Here is a 15,713-nt window from a genome sequence, read left to right as displayed (position 1 = left end):
GTTATTTCAATCCCAGTCCCCTAAGCTTCCTCCAAGAAAAATGTTTCTGAAGCTCTGGGTCACATTCTTTCCCTTTTTAAACACTCAAATGTTTTGTCAGGGGTTTCAGGTTTTCTAAATAAAATGGACAGCCTTATGAGCAGAGAAAGTGATAAGACACTATCTGTGTTTTAGAAACACAGTGTCAAAGACAGACCAGAGCAAGGAGAGGCTAGAGACAAGGAGACCAAGGCTTGGACCAGAAGCTGCAGTGAGGCACTGCTACTACAGAAGGCCTCAGATACCAAAGTCACAGTCCTCAAGGAGAGCTTCAACCAAGAATTAGTTTTAGGAGACATCTGTCTCTAAATAGATATCCAAAATACTGTTTTGGCAAAACCCTTGGGGGTGAGAAGGAACTGCTGGAGAGCAGGCACCAAAAAAATAATTGAAAAATCAAGAGATCTGTGTTAGGGAAGATTCTAAGTAGCTAGTCTCAGTTTTCAGTAGGTTGAATCTGGAGGAAGAAACTGTTGAGTCAGCTTCACCCAGGCTGAAGTAGAAGGGAAAAGACATGCACAGATGGGCCTCCTTTTATGCAGAAAAAGCTCTAGTCTTAGGGAAAGAGTCTTGAAACACTAAACCTTACCCAGATTCCAGCAATTAAACTCTGGATTTCACTAAAAAGAACCTTAGGCCTAGAAGCCAATTTCCCACGACTCTGCTCACCTTGCTTAAATCCACAGGACTATGTTCACAATTCACTCCATTTTTTACTTCAAGATTTGTAGTTGGAACAGACTGAGGAGACACGGTTTGACCTATATGGAGAAAATCAAACAAAATCCTGAGTCCCTGCCCTTTTCCCCTTCTGATACATCCCACCCAGTATCAGGTGGTTCTGCCTTCTCCTGCAAAGCCCACATAGAAAAGAGGTTAAGATGACTATGAAGTCAAGACCCACACATATCTTTCTCCTTATCTACTAGTTAGTGGTAAGAGAAGGACAGAGCTCTTGCTACTTCTGCACCTTCTTTCTGAACACATTTATGACCCTCTTTTATTTCTCTATTAAGGCAGTGATCCTTCACCAGACATGCATATGAGAGACCCCTATGGAAAACTTTTCAAAAATATAGATTCCCAGGCATATCCCCTGCACATGGTGATTCAATATGAGTAGAGACCAGGAAATAAATGTAGATGAGACCCTGCCTGGCCACAGGAAAAGGAACCAATCAGCAGCTGAAATTCTGAGTGCTTATAATCCACCATGCATCTGGCTAAGGCTTTACATGGATTAACTCATTGAAGTTCACAATAAATTTGTGGAGTAGGTCCTATTATTACTCTTACTCTATAGGTAAGAAAGTGAGACTTAAAGAGGCTTAGTAGAGTGCCCAAAGTCATATATTTTGTGAGTGGTAAAGCCACAATCACAAGCCTACAAGTCTGACTCAAGAACCTACTCTACTGTATTTTGCCTCCCTAATCTAAGACATTTGTTTGCTTCTAAAAAGCTCCAGTTTACCTTCTCTGGTCTCAAATTATCCCCAATGTGGCTATCTCTCAAAAGCTACATCAGTTCTGAGGCCACCCTGGGGCATAAGTCCCTCATCTTGGGTCCGTTAAAACCTATCTGAGGAATGCCATGAGACAGAGATGGGCACCAGTCCCAGTCACCAATCTTACCAGTCTTGAAAAAGTACTAAGTGCCTAAGTGGACATGGAAACATATTAGACAAATACAGCCCCTACCCCTAGTAAGTCAGTATCTCCAACTAGTTCCCAATGTCTTATTAATAAAGAGAGAAAAATCACCTAATAATCTTACCATGTTTATCCATCGAATGAGGATCAGACTGCTTCTTGCCAACCTCAGCGAAGGAGCGAACAATGGGAATGAGGTTGTTTCTCTTCTTTTCATTCTGATGATGATGCTTTTTGAGAAGGGCTTCCCGCACTTTAACCCTCATGCTGTCATTCAGGTCACTGGACAGTTCTTGCTGATCCAGGATCAGGTCTGGAAAGTAGGCACTCACATGAACACTCAGACTGAGGGTTAATGAACCCAAGGAGGCCAACATCAGGTGGAGCGGGGTAAAGGGCATAGAGTAGGGGGAAGCAGCTCCACTAGGGTCATTGAGGTGCAATTTCAGCTTCATGTCTGAAAGTACCATTTGATGATAGTGACTGTGAAAAGTTATACTTTATTCATGTTACAAATTATTATTATTGGGCATAGAAACTAGTGAGCACTAGCACAACAATTTTTACAAATGAGGAAACTGACGCCCAAATGCTAGAAAATTCTCCAACGTCTTACATCTAGCAGTTTGCAGAGCTGGGATTCAAATTCAGGACTGTATAATTTGAAAGTTCACATTATCACCTACTTTGTTCTGTCATCTGCCAAATTTCCCCTACATTCCCTTCCTCCAAGATTTTAACATTGCTGTAATTGTCAAGAAGAACTATAACTGTAGAACTCCAAAGGGATATTTAGAAGAGGAATCTATAAGAAAAATTAAGTTAACTAACCACTCACCCCAGACAATTACCACCAAGTATCACCTTTAAACCTATCAAGCCCAACAGAGTTGAAGGGGAAAAAAATCTCAATACCTAGGGATAAGTGGCAGTCAACATAGCAGTTATCAGTATGGGTTCTGGAGTTAAAGGCCCACATTGTTTCCCTGTTCTACCACTTTCTAGCTGTGTGATCTTGAGCAAGGTATATAATCTCTCTATACCTCAGTTCTTCATCTGTAACATGGAGCTCATATTATCTGTCAGAAGGTTGTTACAGGAAATTAAACGAGATGATATAGAGAGAGTGCTGACTTTCCTTTATGCACTTTACTCTGTATCACTAAAATATTATGAATATATTAGGTACCTGATGTGAAGAATCATAGCACTTTACTTCAGTCCTACATACTACTTCAAAAGCCTCCCAAAAACCTCAACCTATCCTCAATTTCTAATTCCATCCACGACTATCCAAGTACTAGAAGCAATAAATGAGGAAAATCTATTTCATATTCAAGCTGAAGAGCCATATTTCTGTATTTTTAACCTTTATATTCATTGGTTCCTTCCCCCGATATTATAATCATGCTTCAGGACCCTTCATCTTGGGGGAAAAAAAAGAACATCCACCTCATGTCTCCCTCTATCTCTCTTATCACTTAAAGTTATCAGGAGAAAAATTATCCATCCCTTAACTGCCACTGCCCACAGTGCAGGTGATCTCACCTGAACTACTGCAATAGCCTAATGCATTTCTCCCATCAATTCACCCTCCATATTGCTGTCATCATTATCTTTCTAATATGCAAAATCTGACTGATCATCACCCTGTCCAAAACTCTCCAGTGACTGCTGTTGTTTACAAAGTTTTAAACAGCTTCAATGGCTCCCAGGGATTCTTCTCCCTAACAAACAACCTTTTTAGGGACAGTCATAGGATTTCAGACAAATAGTCAAAAGTTAGCAAAATGTGACTCCAATGATGAACATGAGAATTTCATTTTTCCCAGGCAAAGTGATACTTCTGGGGTACAAAGAGGGGGATCCAATGTCCCATCAGTGCTTACCCCTCCCCTGGGTCCTCCTATGATCCCAGAGAGACAGAATGACTCGGATACTTGAAATAGAGAAAGATTTGGAGAAATATTTCTTTAACCTGTCCAGCCAAACAGAACCAATTCAAGGGAAAACTCACACCATGCGCCCAGGTGTTTCTCCATGCAGGCCCCAAACACAGTAACTTAACACTCAATCACTTCAGGAAGAACAATTAGACATCTCCCCTTCACATCTTACTGAAGAGGTAGAGGCACTTTGGCTCAAGTTCCTGCATATCTGCCCTAGATGCTATATTTTAAAGTCTTTAATTCTCTTTACTCCTTTTTTCCACACAACTTCCAATTGTCCCTTTCTCTAATTATTATCAAGCATGTCTCTGTTGTTGCACTTATTTTAATTGTCATTTCCATGGCTATTTCCCCCACTTGAAGGTGAGCTCCTTGAAGGCAGGAATCATTTCTTTCTTTTTCTTTTTTTCTTTTTTTTAAGAGACAGGGTCTCACTCTGTCACCTAGGCTGGAGTGCAGTGGCACAATCTTGGCTCACTGCAGCCTTGACCTCCCAGGCTCAAGTGATCTTCATGCCTCAGCCTCTTGAATAATTGGGACTACGGGTATGAGCCACCATGCCCCGCTAATTTTTGTATTTTTTGTAGAGACAGGGTTTCACCATGTTGACCAGGCTGGCCTGGAACTGCTGAGCTCAAGTTATCCACCCACCTTGGCATCCCGAAGTGCTGGGATTACAGGTGTGAGCCACCGTACCCAAGGGGACTTTATTCCCCCATGCCTAGCACATTACCAAGTATATAGCAGATACAAAATAAAACATTTGCTGAATAAACAGACAAATGGAAACTTAACACCATGTCATTTGAATCCCATAATACACCTGTGAAGTACGTAGAGTTGTTTGTTAGCCTGAAACACTTCCCACAGTCAAGGACATTGAGGCCTGGAAGGTTGTGGCTTGCCCAAGGTCATACAAGCCACTGTATTCTTTCTGCCACACCACACTCTTTTTTTTCCCACTCTTCTTAAATTTATAAGAAAGTTTCTCTGTTTTTCCTTCCCCAACCTTACCTGAAATTTCTTCTATGCTATTTGCACGCATATCCAGAAGGACTGTTCCATTAATAAGGCAGCTCCTTAGCTCAAACAGGCTGTGCAATGAAAGGGTTGCCACATAAGGCTTGCTCCAGCGTTCTCCTCCATCTTCAACATCTTCTTCAAACTTCAGCCACCTGAAAGCATTACAAATAACTAGATGCCAAAGATAGAAAATGAGGAATTTTTAAGAGAGAATCTTCAATGTAAGCCACAGAGGAAAATATCTGGATAGCCATACTGAACATTGTAAAATCTAATCTATATGTTCAGGGTACATTGATAAGTGAAAAAAGCAGGAAATAGAACACTGCAAGATTGAGTATAGTTTAATTCCATTCTCATTTTTAAAAAAATTTTTAAAAGTCAAATACCTACATGTATAAGACACCAAATATTACATTCCTCACTAACCCTGCAGCTGTGGAATTACAGACAATTTTTTTCTTCTTTTTGCTTATCTTTATTCTTAAACTTTCTATAATAAGCATGAGTTACCTGTACAATTAAAAAAATAGATTTAATCTATATCATTTGGATATACTGACAAATCACATTAATAAAATGATATATTTTTTTTATCATTGTCCTATGTGACCTTTAGTGTTCAGTGTTCTGTGTGACCTTTAGAAGTCTGCCAAGATGGAATAACAAAAGACTGATTGCCTTTTCACTTAGTACCAGGTCAATTGGCCTGTTTAAATCTCTCAACCCATAACATTTACAATACAGCAGGCATCCAGCAAGAACTGTTTCAGTGAGAGCTGAAGCCACACTTTCCTAATTACCCACCTCGCTCCTTCCTCGAGGCTCAGGCATCATCTGTAAGGTTCACTGGTCAGTTACTAGAGGAGCCTAGACATGTCCTTGGTTATCCTGAGGGCTCTTCTGGGATTTGAGTCTCAGAGAAGCATAGTTATTCTATAACCACTCCAGGAAGCCTACAGTCAGGCTGGATATAATCCCAAGGGTCTCTATGAGGTTGAATTGTCCCAGAGGAAGTTAAAGTCTCAAAAACTCTGTGACTGCCGGTGAATTTGAACCCTATAGTTCACTTGCAGAAGAAGTCTGGACCTATGCTGCGTCTGCTAAACTAGGTCCCCACGAAGGTGGCCCTGTCTACATCTTCTAAGCCAGACCTATAATAGTACCAAGATAGCCCATAAACTAACTCTGAGCCCCAAACAAATGAGAGGGGACCCCTGACTGACTATCCCATGTTATTTCACCAATCCCATGCTCCAGGTCAACTGGCATAGATATCACCAAAGATATCATAAAGATGCCAACACCAAAACTCTCCATGGGAGACGCTGGAATGTCAGTCCCCGTGTCAGTCACAGCTTCTCCCAAGAAGAAATAAGGCAGGCAGGCCTGTCACTTGCTGAAAGGTATACATTTGCCTACCCAAGCAGATCTTGATGCAGGCCATTTTAGGGCCTTACCTGGCTGTTTCCTTCCACTCAGCGTCTTCTCCCTCTTTCATACAGATCTCATCCAGCTCTGTAAACAGCTCATGAGGCACATGCTCTTCATCTTCCTCGGTGCCAAGAATGAACTGAACACGCTGAGATGGTGTGTCTAGGAAATCAACCAAAGAGAAAGGTCTGCTCTAGCCTCACACTTAGAACAGAAATAGCATTCTTCACTACCTAACAATTTTAGGAATATATATAGACAACGAATGCAGAAGAAAAATATTTCTTTATTCTCAGAGGAAAAGCTACTCTGTAGAAGTAGCTTCATGGGAGGAAAAATTTATGAATGAAGACCACTTGAAGAAAACCCACAAGAAACTGGAAAACTGGTGAATTTTGATCAAAAAGATTGGCTAATTCTCTAGCAAGGGATTTTACCTATTACGGTATTGATTTTAGGAGGTCAGAACTGTGAAGTTTTCATGAAAATATTTTTGCCTCTTATAGAGGCATTTCTTCTTGGAAGGAAGCACTGAAAATCCCACAAAAAGGCTCAAGAATCAAGACCAGCTTCTAATGTCAGTCACATGTTCCCTCAGCCTCCCCATGCCTCTGGGCCATGGACACCCGCCCTGTCTCCCAAGGCCATTACCGTGGGCCAGGGCTTCCAGGCCTTCCTCCCCTTGGCTGGCTCCTTTGCCCCGCCCTCGTCTCCGGTGCTTCTGGCCATGAGTGCGGTGGTGCCGATGGCTCTGCCGGCCAAGCGGCATCCGAACTCCCACATATAGAGTTCTATGACCTGGAAAGAAGCAGAAGGTCTGTGGAAAGAACTCCTTTAGTTAAAAAAAGAAAAAAAAAAAAAAGCCTAGCATAGTTAACAGAAAAAAATATCACAGTTCTTTGGTCTGGTCACACTCTGGAATAACAAAACTTCAAAGACTTCCAGGAGTAAAGATATAGAGATTTTGGAGTTGAAGGTCTCTTCCTTTGTCCTGCACATGCCTGCAAACTTCACAGAGATCTTGTGAAGACTGAAGAAATAATGTGATTTCCAAACTGTAAAGGCTGATTCAGATGTTATTGTTATGACAATGACAATTTGACTGAGTGATTTTTTTTAAAGGCAATACAGTTGCTCTATGACAAGTGTGGCAGGTCTTGGCAGAGAGGCAGTTTAGAAAAGTGGTTAAGAGCACAGGTAAGGCTCAAATCAGCCCACCTGGGTCCAAAACTCAATTCCATCATTCACTTGCCATGTGACCTTGAACAATTTATCCAATCTCTCTGTGACTCATCTTTAAGAAGAAATATTAAAAGCTTAGCATTTAAACTCACAGAGTTTTCATAAGCAATAAATAAGGTTATGCATGCAAAATGCTTAACACAATGCCTGGAATAAATTGTAGCAGCCTAGGATGTATTCATCCTAGGATCAGCTTCCATTATTTTATTTTCTACATTGTAGCACACACAATCTAGAACAGTACTAAAAGAGACTAGTTATAAGTCATGAGGAGGGTGAGGCTAGGGTTAAAAAAAAGAGAGGGGAGACATGAGAAAATAAGTGACCCAATATTGTTCCCTCCCTAGTTCCTCTGCTCCTATTCCTTCTTTTCTTTTCCTCCTATTCTTTTCTTCTTGAGACAGTATCTCACTCTGTCACCCAGGCAGTACCTGGTCATATCTCACTGCAACCTCGAACTCCTGGGCTCAAGCAATCCTCTACCTCAGTCTCCCAAGTAGCTAAGAATACAGGTGTGTACCACCACACCCAGCTAATTTTTCAATTTTTTGTAGAGACGGGGTCTGGCCACGTTGCCCAAGCTGATTTCAAACTTCTGGCCCCAAGCAATCCTACTGTCTCCACCTCCCAAAGCACCGGGTTTACAGGCAGGAGTCACCACATCTGGCCTCATTCCTTCTATAAGCCTGCTTTTGTTTTGATCCAGATTTCCAGGTCTCTGTCACCTCTACCTGGCCTCCCCTTGCCTTCTTGCCAAACCTGAAGCCCAGAATTTGGGGCTGCTGATGCTCCCATGCCCAAGGCACCATGCCTTGGTCTTCTCCCATTTCTGCCTGGTTACTGCTGCTCAGCACTCTAGATCTCAGACCCATTCCCCACATCTTCCACCAAAGGAGCTGTTCTAATCCTTAGCCACTGTCTTCAAATCCACAACCTTATCCACTTTCCTTCCTGCTGAGAGCAGGTGACATTGCTTCAGTTCTTTTCTTTTCTTTTCTTTTTTTCTTTCTTTTTTAGATAGGGTCTCACTCTGTGGCCCAGGCTAGAGTGTGCTGGTATGATCACCACTCACTGCAGCCTTGAACTCCCAAGTTCGAGTGATCCTCCCATGTAGCTGGCACCACAGGTGTGTACCACCACACCCAGCTAATTTTTTTGATTTTTAGTAGAGACAAGGTCCTGCCATGTTGCCCAGGTTTGTTTCAAACTCCTGAGCTCAAGCGATTCCCCTGCTTTGGCCTCCCAAAGTACTGGGATTACAGGTGTGAACCACTACATCCAACCCTCACTTCAATTTTTCCTGAGAAGAGACGGAAGAAGTTCTTCTCTTCCTCAGTCTGGCCCCCTCTCCTCTGCCAAGCTGGGTATGTTAATGAGTATGACTCTCTATCTCATTGCCTCCCACCCCTCTAATGTCCTGTTGCTTCTGTTATCCTCAGTCTCTCCTTTCCATCCATCCCTGCCACAGGTTTCTCCTGACTTCTTAAAAAGAAACCTTCCTAAGCAGTGCTACCCTCCCAAGCTTCTGCTGTTTCCTCTTTCCTTCTCTATCAAACCACTTCCAAAAACAGACACAGCCTGACTCCCTTTCCTCACCACTTCCTTGTTCCACAGCCTCTGCATATGGCTTCTGATCCCAGTCTGTGCTGAAGCTTCCCTCGTTAGGGCCACCACACCACTCATTCACCAAATCTCTATCATCTTACATCTCTCTCAGCTTAGTTCAAAAGACTTTCTTGAGAGCCCACACGTTGCAGGCAGTATCCAAACCACCTGGATGCTCTGGGTTCCCTGAGCTCCGGTGCCACTGCCCTCCCCTGGTTCACTTGCACTACTCTGACTATGCTGCTCCATCCCCCAACAAATCACCAAAGGAAAGCTCCTCAGGTTTCTGTCCTTGGCCCTTTTCTTCTCTCTTTTTAGTGTTAAACACTCTTCTATTTTCAAAGTTCACTTCTGCAAATGACCTTCAAATCTCTATCTACAATGATTAACATGTCACAAAGCAAACTCACCATCCTCCATCTCAAATCGGTCTTATACTCATTCCATGTTTCTGTTCATGGCCTTGCCATTTTCTCAACTTCCTAGGCTTGAAACCTGAGCATTACCTTAGATTTTCAACTCTATTCCCTTTCTCTCTCACTGTACTTTCTATAGATTAGGGCCATCAAAACTCCCACTTTGACAAAGTAGGGGCCCCTTCCTGTCTCTCACATTAAATTAACCCTGCAAACAAATCCTCCTAGTTACAGCTCTGATCATGCATGGCTCACCCATATGAATTTAGGACCTTCATGCTCAGTACTCAATCTCCTTTTTAGTCTTTTATACTTTTAATACAAATTATACATTCAGTGGGAAAATAAAATGAAAGACCTCTCAAGAATTGAGTAATGAGCTCAAGAGAAATAAAATGTAGAAATCCCGGACGGGCGCCGTGGCTCACGCCTGTAATCCCAGCACTTTGGGAGGCCGAGGCGGGCGAATCACAATGTCAGGAGATCGAGACCATCCTGGCTAACATGGTGAGACCCCGTCTCCACTAAAAAATACAAAAAATTAGCTGGGCGTGGTAGTGGGTGCCTGTAGTCCCAGCTACTTGGGAGGCTGAGGCAGGAGAATGGCATGAATCTGGGTGGCAGAGGTTGCAGTGAGCAGAGATCACACCACAGTACTCCAGCCTGGGTGACAGAGCGAGACTCTGACTCAAAAAAATAAAAAATGAAAATCCCACATGCTCACAGAGAATCAACATTCTGGGGGGAAAGAAATCTAGAGATGTATAACTGCCATGTACCTCAGCAACCAAATGGCCTGATTTTGACTCCATCTCCTCCTCATGGCCTTGACTGCTGTACCCACCATCACCTCATACTCTTTTCTCTACCAGAATCAAACTGCTATTCCACAAAAGTGCCAATGTTTTCTAAACATTGGCTTGGCTCACTTATTCAAGATGCACTGCAAATACATCTTCCTTCTTGGTATTATTTCTGATTTCCCCCATCAGATGTGCTGCCTCATTCCTTTAAATTCCCAGTGCCAGGCCAGGCACAGTGGCTCAAGCCTGTAATCCCAACACTTTGGGAGGCCAAGGCAGGAAGACTGTTTAAGGCCAAGAGTTTGAGACCAGCCTGGGCAACTCAGTGAGACCTCATCTCCACAAAAGGTATTAAAAAAAAAAAAAAAAAGATAGCCAGGTGTGGCGGTGTGCACCTGTAGTCCTAGCTATTTGGAAGGCTGAAGTGGTAGGATTGCTTGAGCCCAGTAGTTCAAAGCTGCATGAGCTTATGAGCTATGATCATTACCACTGCACTCCAGCCTGGGTGACAGAATGAGACCCTATCTCTAAATAGATAGATAGATAGATAGATAGATAGATAGATAGATAGGCAGATTCCCAGCACCCTTGGTTAGCGCTTTTCTCATGTACTTATTTTTCTACTTTGCATCAAAGTTAAGCAGCTATCTCTCTTATTATCCACTCTTCACTTGCAATTTCCTCAGTGTCCCAAGTTAGACCTTTCTCTCAGAATGCCTACATAATCAAGCACAGTGTTTCACATATGGTCATTGTTCCACAAATTTTCAGCAAATAGAATATCTCCTAAGTACCTCCCTGCAGAGCATAAGCCCTTAGGACCTCCTCAGGAGTACATAATCTGACCTAAGAGGGCCTCTGACTCTGACCTGAAAGGGGCCACAAAAGGAACATGTAACCAAAGTGAATGTGTTTAGGGCAAATAAAGTACTCACCAGGGCATGGGGAGGCTGATAAAGTCCTAACTGACCTGAGAATGGAGAGCTTCATCAGGAAGACTTCCCCGAGAAGGAGACTTGATGGGAAGAGTTGCCAACTCTTTATCTTCTTCTTTTCCCAGCAATGGGGTTTCCTAAGGCTGCACTCAATTTCCTTGATAGTGCTCTCCACTTCCAAGTCAGGTTAAAGTGCCTTGCGTGCCACTCTAACACCTTTCTCTATTTGTCTCTCCTTTTATTTGACCTCTCTGTTTTCCAAATTCCAAAGTGATAAAGCAAAATAAAAAAGAAACAGTAAGGATTAGAGGATAAGATGATCAGAGATCTGCTAGAATGTTAAGAGGCAGGAGGATAAAATGTTTAGTATCCGGTGGAATTGCACTTCTTACCCTCCTGTCTCAGGAGAGTCTTCTGTTGCCTCGTGTATATCTCAGGTCATTTTTAACAGGCAGATCTCTGAACATAATGGAGTCATCTTGCAACTTCATAGAAACAGAAATATAGAGCCAGAGGAGGTCATCTGCTAAGATGTGGGATTCCAGACCCTGACATTATCAGTATAAACTATAAAAAGCATATAGAGTGAAAATACTAAATTGAATACCATCTTAATAAAATATCATTTGTTAACTCATTATGTTCCATTATAGTATGTTAATGAAATCCCTGTAGCACACTACTGAGACCAACCCAGGTGGCATTAGCAGCAGACTAGAGTCAAGCAATTGTGCCAGATCCTGTCCCAAGGGCTGGGGATACAACAGTGAACAGAACAAAGTTTTCAGGACACATATTCTGGTTGGAGGAGGTCAGAAATGAAAACAAAAAAAAAAACATTTAAATATTGATTATTACTACGAACCAAATACGGTGCAATGCTAGAGTGTCTAGGGAAAGGGGTAGGATGGAGAAGGGAGACTTTAAGATGATTAGAGGGGACATCTGAGTGATAAGAAGGAGAGGCCATGAGAAGACCTGGGAGAAGAGTGTTCCAAGAAGGGGGAAGATCAAGTGCACAGGTCCTAAGGTGGGAATGTGCAGAGCTGGTTCTGAGGCAAAACGATGGCCAGTCGGGCCAGGACAAGGTAGAAAAGGGAAGGAAAGGAGATGTACAAGGACAGAAAAACAGGCAGCAGCAGTTCATGAAGAATCTATGGGCTGTAAAAAGCATAATTAGATCCTGAACAACCACTTCAGGCCAGGCACAGAGGCCCACACCTGTAATCTCAACACTCTGGGAAGCTAAGGAAGGAGGATCATTTGCATTCAGTAGTTTGAGACCAGCCTGAGCAACATAGCAAAACTCCACCTCTATAAAAAATAAAAAATTAGCACAGGCATGGTGGAGCATGCCTGTAGTCCCAAATACTTGGGAGGCTGAGGTGGGAGGATCACTTGAGCCCAGGAGGTTGAGCCATGATCGCACCACTGCACTCAGTCTGGGTGACAGAGTGAGACCCTGCCTCAAAACAAAACAAAACAAAATTTAAAACTAAACAACCACTTTGGCCTCTAAAATGATGACCTGGGTGTTGTAAAATCTAGTACAGCTAGATAGAGCTGGGCTTAGGTTAAGAACAGCCTCAGTGAGAGGTGACTTTCAGTTCTTCAATAGAGACATCCCAACCATGGGTTTCTTCTTCCCAACAAATCCCGCAAAGGATTACTGGCCAGGCTAGAACCTCTACTTCTCCTTGCTCCTTGAGCCCATTCCAAATACTTCTACTGGGCTCACGCTGGTATATGGCTAGTATTATTTAATTTTAAAGGAGAAACTGAGGAGGCAGTGATTGGATATTAGAAACTGCATTATTAGATTCCATGTTACTGGTTTACATTACTCACTGTCACTATTAAAGTAAAACAAGGAGGCCAGACCAAATGACTTCCCGGGCTTGTCCAGATGATGGCTAGTCCAGGTTCTAACGTTCAAGTCCTGTGAAAGTTTCAGGCTAGGTTATTCTTCAGAAAAGACACGATGGCCCAATTGTTCTCACTGTCCTGACTTACTACTGCAGAAAGGTACCACAGAAGGGGCTTAGTAAATGTTTGCTGACTGAATAATATATGGTTTTGCTTGGTATCTAAATTCCCACTATGTATGTTTGAGGCATAATGGGGAAGACATCCTGTAGATGCCTTGAATGGTTCTGTAGGAAGTAAGGTAAAGCTTACTTTAGTACAATCAATTCTCATGAACATTAGCCAATCACAATGCCTGCCTTTTGAAAATATCAGAGAGACAGGCAAAAAAGAAGTCAAGTTCGGCAGGGGGTCAGAGCTAAGAAGGACCAAGTGGCTGTTAGAAAATCAGGCATCATTTTATAGTGTGGGGGTTCTAAAGCAAGGATTTGGATTTTGTGAGAAAAATTGGCAGAAAAGATGACAAACAGACACTAGGAAATGAATATAGCACCAATAAAATCCAGTCCATCTAACTGGAATCTGGCCATCCAGTGACTTCATTAAACTAATTCTGTGGTCACTTTGTTGGCCATTCAACCGCTCTTTGCCCCGCTCTTCTACCTACCAACTCGCCCAAATCCCATTTCTTCCCATCTAACTCCCTATTCTTTTTTCCAAAAAGGGTCAAACCTAGTCTTTTGGAACTATCTGCGTGCAAATAAAGTATTCCAATTTAGTGAAAATTACGGGAAAGATGTAATTTTACTGTATATTTAAAAAATAAGTACATATACACATGCAGAGAGCAATCTTTAGTGAACTGGCAATGAATCATGTGAAGCAGGACAGGAACCATAGGTTTGACCTACCCTGCAAATGGAGATTGGGCCTACCAAGGTACAATGCAGTACATGCACACTGTTTACCCAGCACTCACACAGAGCTCATTAGCACATACAACAAGGTGCTCAGCTCCTCTGGGCTTACAGGTTAACTCAAGCCCAGAAAGTGTTCTGTGTGACAGAGCAAGACTGCCTCAAAAAACAAACAAACAAACAAAAACAAAAAACCCATATTCTTGGACTAGAGGTTGTTGTTTAATATAAATAAATAAAATGGGGTAAGGCAGTGATTTATAGTTTATGTCATGTGGGCAGAAGGTATGAAATAAAGGGGAAGGAAGACCTGGAGATTTTTTTTTGCACCCAGCACTCACACTGAGCTCATTAGCACATACAACAAGGTGCTCGGCTCCTCTGGGCTCATAGGTTAACTCAAAGTCAGTAACTGAGGAGGTGAATCTCACATGTCAAGCAGCTGTAAGCCTTTTTAAAAGTTATAAATATGACCAAATGGCTCTTACCCCTGTTAAAAACATATTAGAAGAGTTCATTAATCTAGTAGTTAATCTGGAATAATGATCTGCCGGAAAAAATGGAAAAAGCCATTCCTCTAACTAAAGCAACTGCCTCTTGTTCCTCTGGGACTGGGAAAGTCCACTGAAGCACATCATGGACTATTGCTCTTCTTGAGTTTATCTTTGGAAAGTGTTCTGATGTTTGCTTTTGACTCTTCCCACATATTTAAAAAAAAAAAAAAAAAAAAAGCAACATAATGGCTTAATCCAACTTCTCTTACTGATAGAATTAATTTATGCAAAAAGACCCACACTTAGAAAGTTTCTAACAATGTGCACAGACTAAATCTCAGAAATAGTTCTTAAAATGGGGTAAGGATAGGCAGGCATGGTGGGACATGCCTGTAGCCCCAGCTACTTGGGAGGCTGGGGTGGGAGGATCACTTGAGCCCAGGAGGTCAAGGCTGCAGTGGGCCAAGACTGGGTCACTGCACTCCAGCCTGTGTGACAGAGCAAGACTGCCTCAAAAAACAAACAAACAAAAACAAAAAACTCATATTCTTGGACTAGAGGTTGTTGTTTAATATAAATAAATAAAATGGGGTAAGGCAGTGATTTATAGTTTATGTCATGTGGGCAGAAGGTATGAAATAAAGGGGAAGGAAGACCTGGAGATTTTTTTTGCAGCCACAGAACCTTGTATCATGGCACGCATATTGAATCTGAACACAATTTGCTTCTGGGTTCCATCAAAATGGTACTCATTTTATTCTATGCCTTCAAGAGATAACACTACCCTGAGAACAGCCTCATTGAGTCCTAGGGCTGCCTTCAGAGTGAGTCTGGGTGGAACCCACAGCACAGCCAACCCTACAGCAAATCCCAACTTTCTCTTCTCTTCTCCAGAGCTGGTCTAGAAGCACATCAGGCCTGAGATCCAGTTCTAGCTTGTCCACTATTTGCATGTAATGCTTTTTTTTTTAAGTGTTAACATAAATAAGCTTCTAGTTTTCAAAAAAGTCTGTGTACAAAGGACCATCTCCCAGCACACTATGCACTAGTAAGGCTATCATCATAGGAGGCTTTCTTTTTTAGCAAAGTAGAACATGCATAAAGAACAGATGATGTCATCTGGAGAAGCTGCTCCCACTGCCTGATCTCCATGGATGGAACCAGTTATTAAGATTCAAGAGAGCTTGTCCAGGTTTCTTATTCTACTCCCAAGTAGACAAGAGTGTTCATAAATGGTTACCTCCTTGCTGAGGGCAAAGGTCCAATGGTGCTTGCTATAGGACAACTAAACTGACAGCAACGTGGCCCCAAGATGCAACGAGAGGGTAGAGAGATCCCGG

At 42.4% G+C, this 15,713-nt stretch overlaps 1 protein-coding gene across 2 annotated transcripts in view; it reads right to left on the bottom strand.

Annotated features, from left to right (window-relative positions):
• Positions 1-15,713, bottom strand: part of SLC4A8 (solute carrier family 4 member 8) — a 90,734-nt gene that overhangs the window by 56,967 nt on the left and 18,054 nt on the right. For both annotated transcript variants that reach the window (XM_050748715.1, XM_050748716.1), the window contains exons 3-7: positions 6,747-6,893; positions 6,122-6,257; positions 4,653-4,813; positions 1,814-2,002; positions 709-800 (exon numbers count right to left, since the gene is read on the bottom strand). In XM_050748715.1, the coding sequence (XP_050604672.1) occupies positions 709-800; positions 1,814-2,002; positions 4,653-4,813; positions 6,122-6,257; positions 6,747-6,893 (725 nt within the window). The remainder of the gene's footprint in view (positions 1-708; positions 801-1,813; positions 2,003-4,652; positions 4,814-6,121; positions 6,258-6,746; positions 6,894-15,713) is intronic.

Source organism: Macaca thibetana, chromosome 11, assembly GCF_024542745.1.
Source record: "Macaca thibetana thibetana isolate TM-01 chromosome 11, ASM2454274v1, whole genome shotgun sequence".
NCBI classification, from domain to species: domain Eukaryota; kingdom Metazoa; phylum Chordata; class Mammalia; order Primates; family Cercopithecidae; genus Macaca; species Macaca thibetana.
This window is presented reverse-complemented; position numbering and strand designations above follow the sequence as displayed.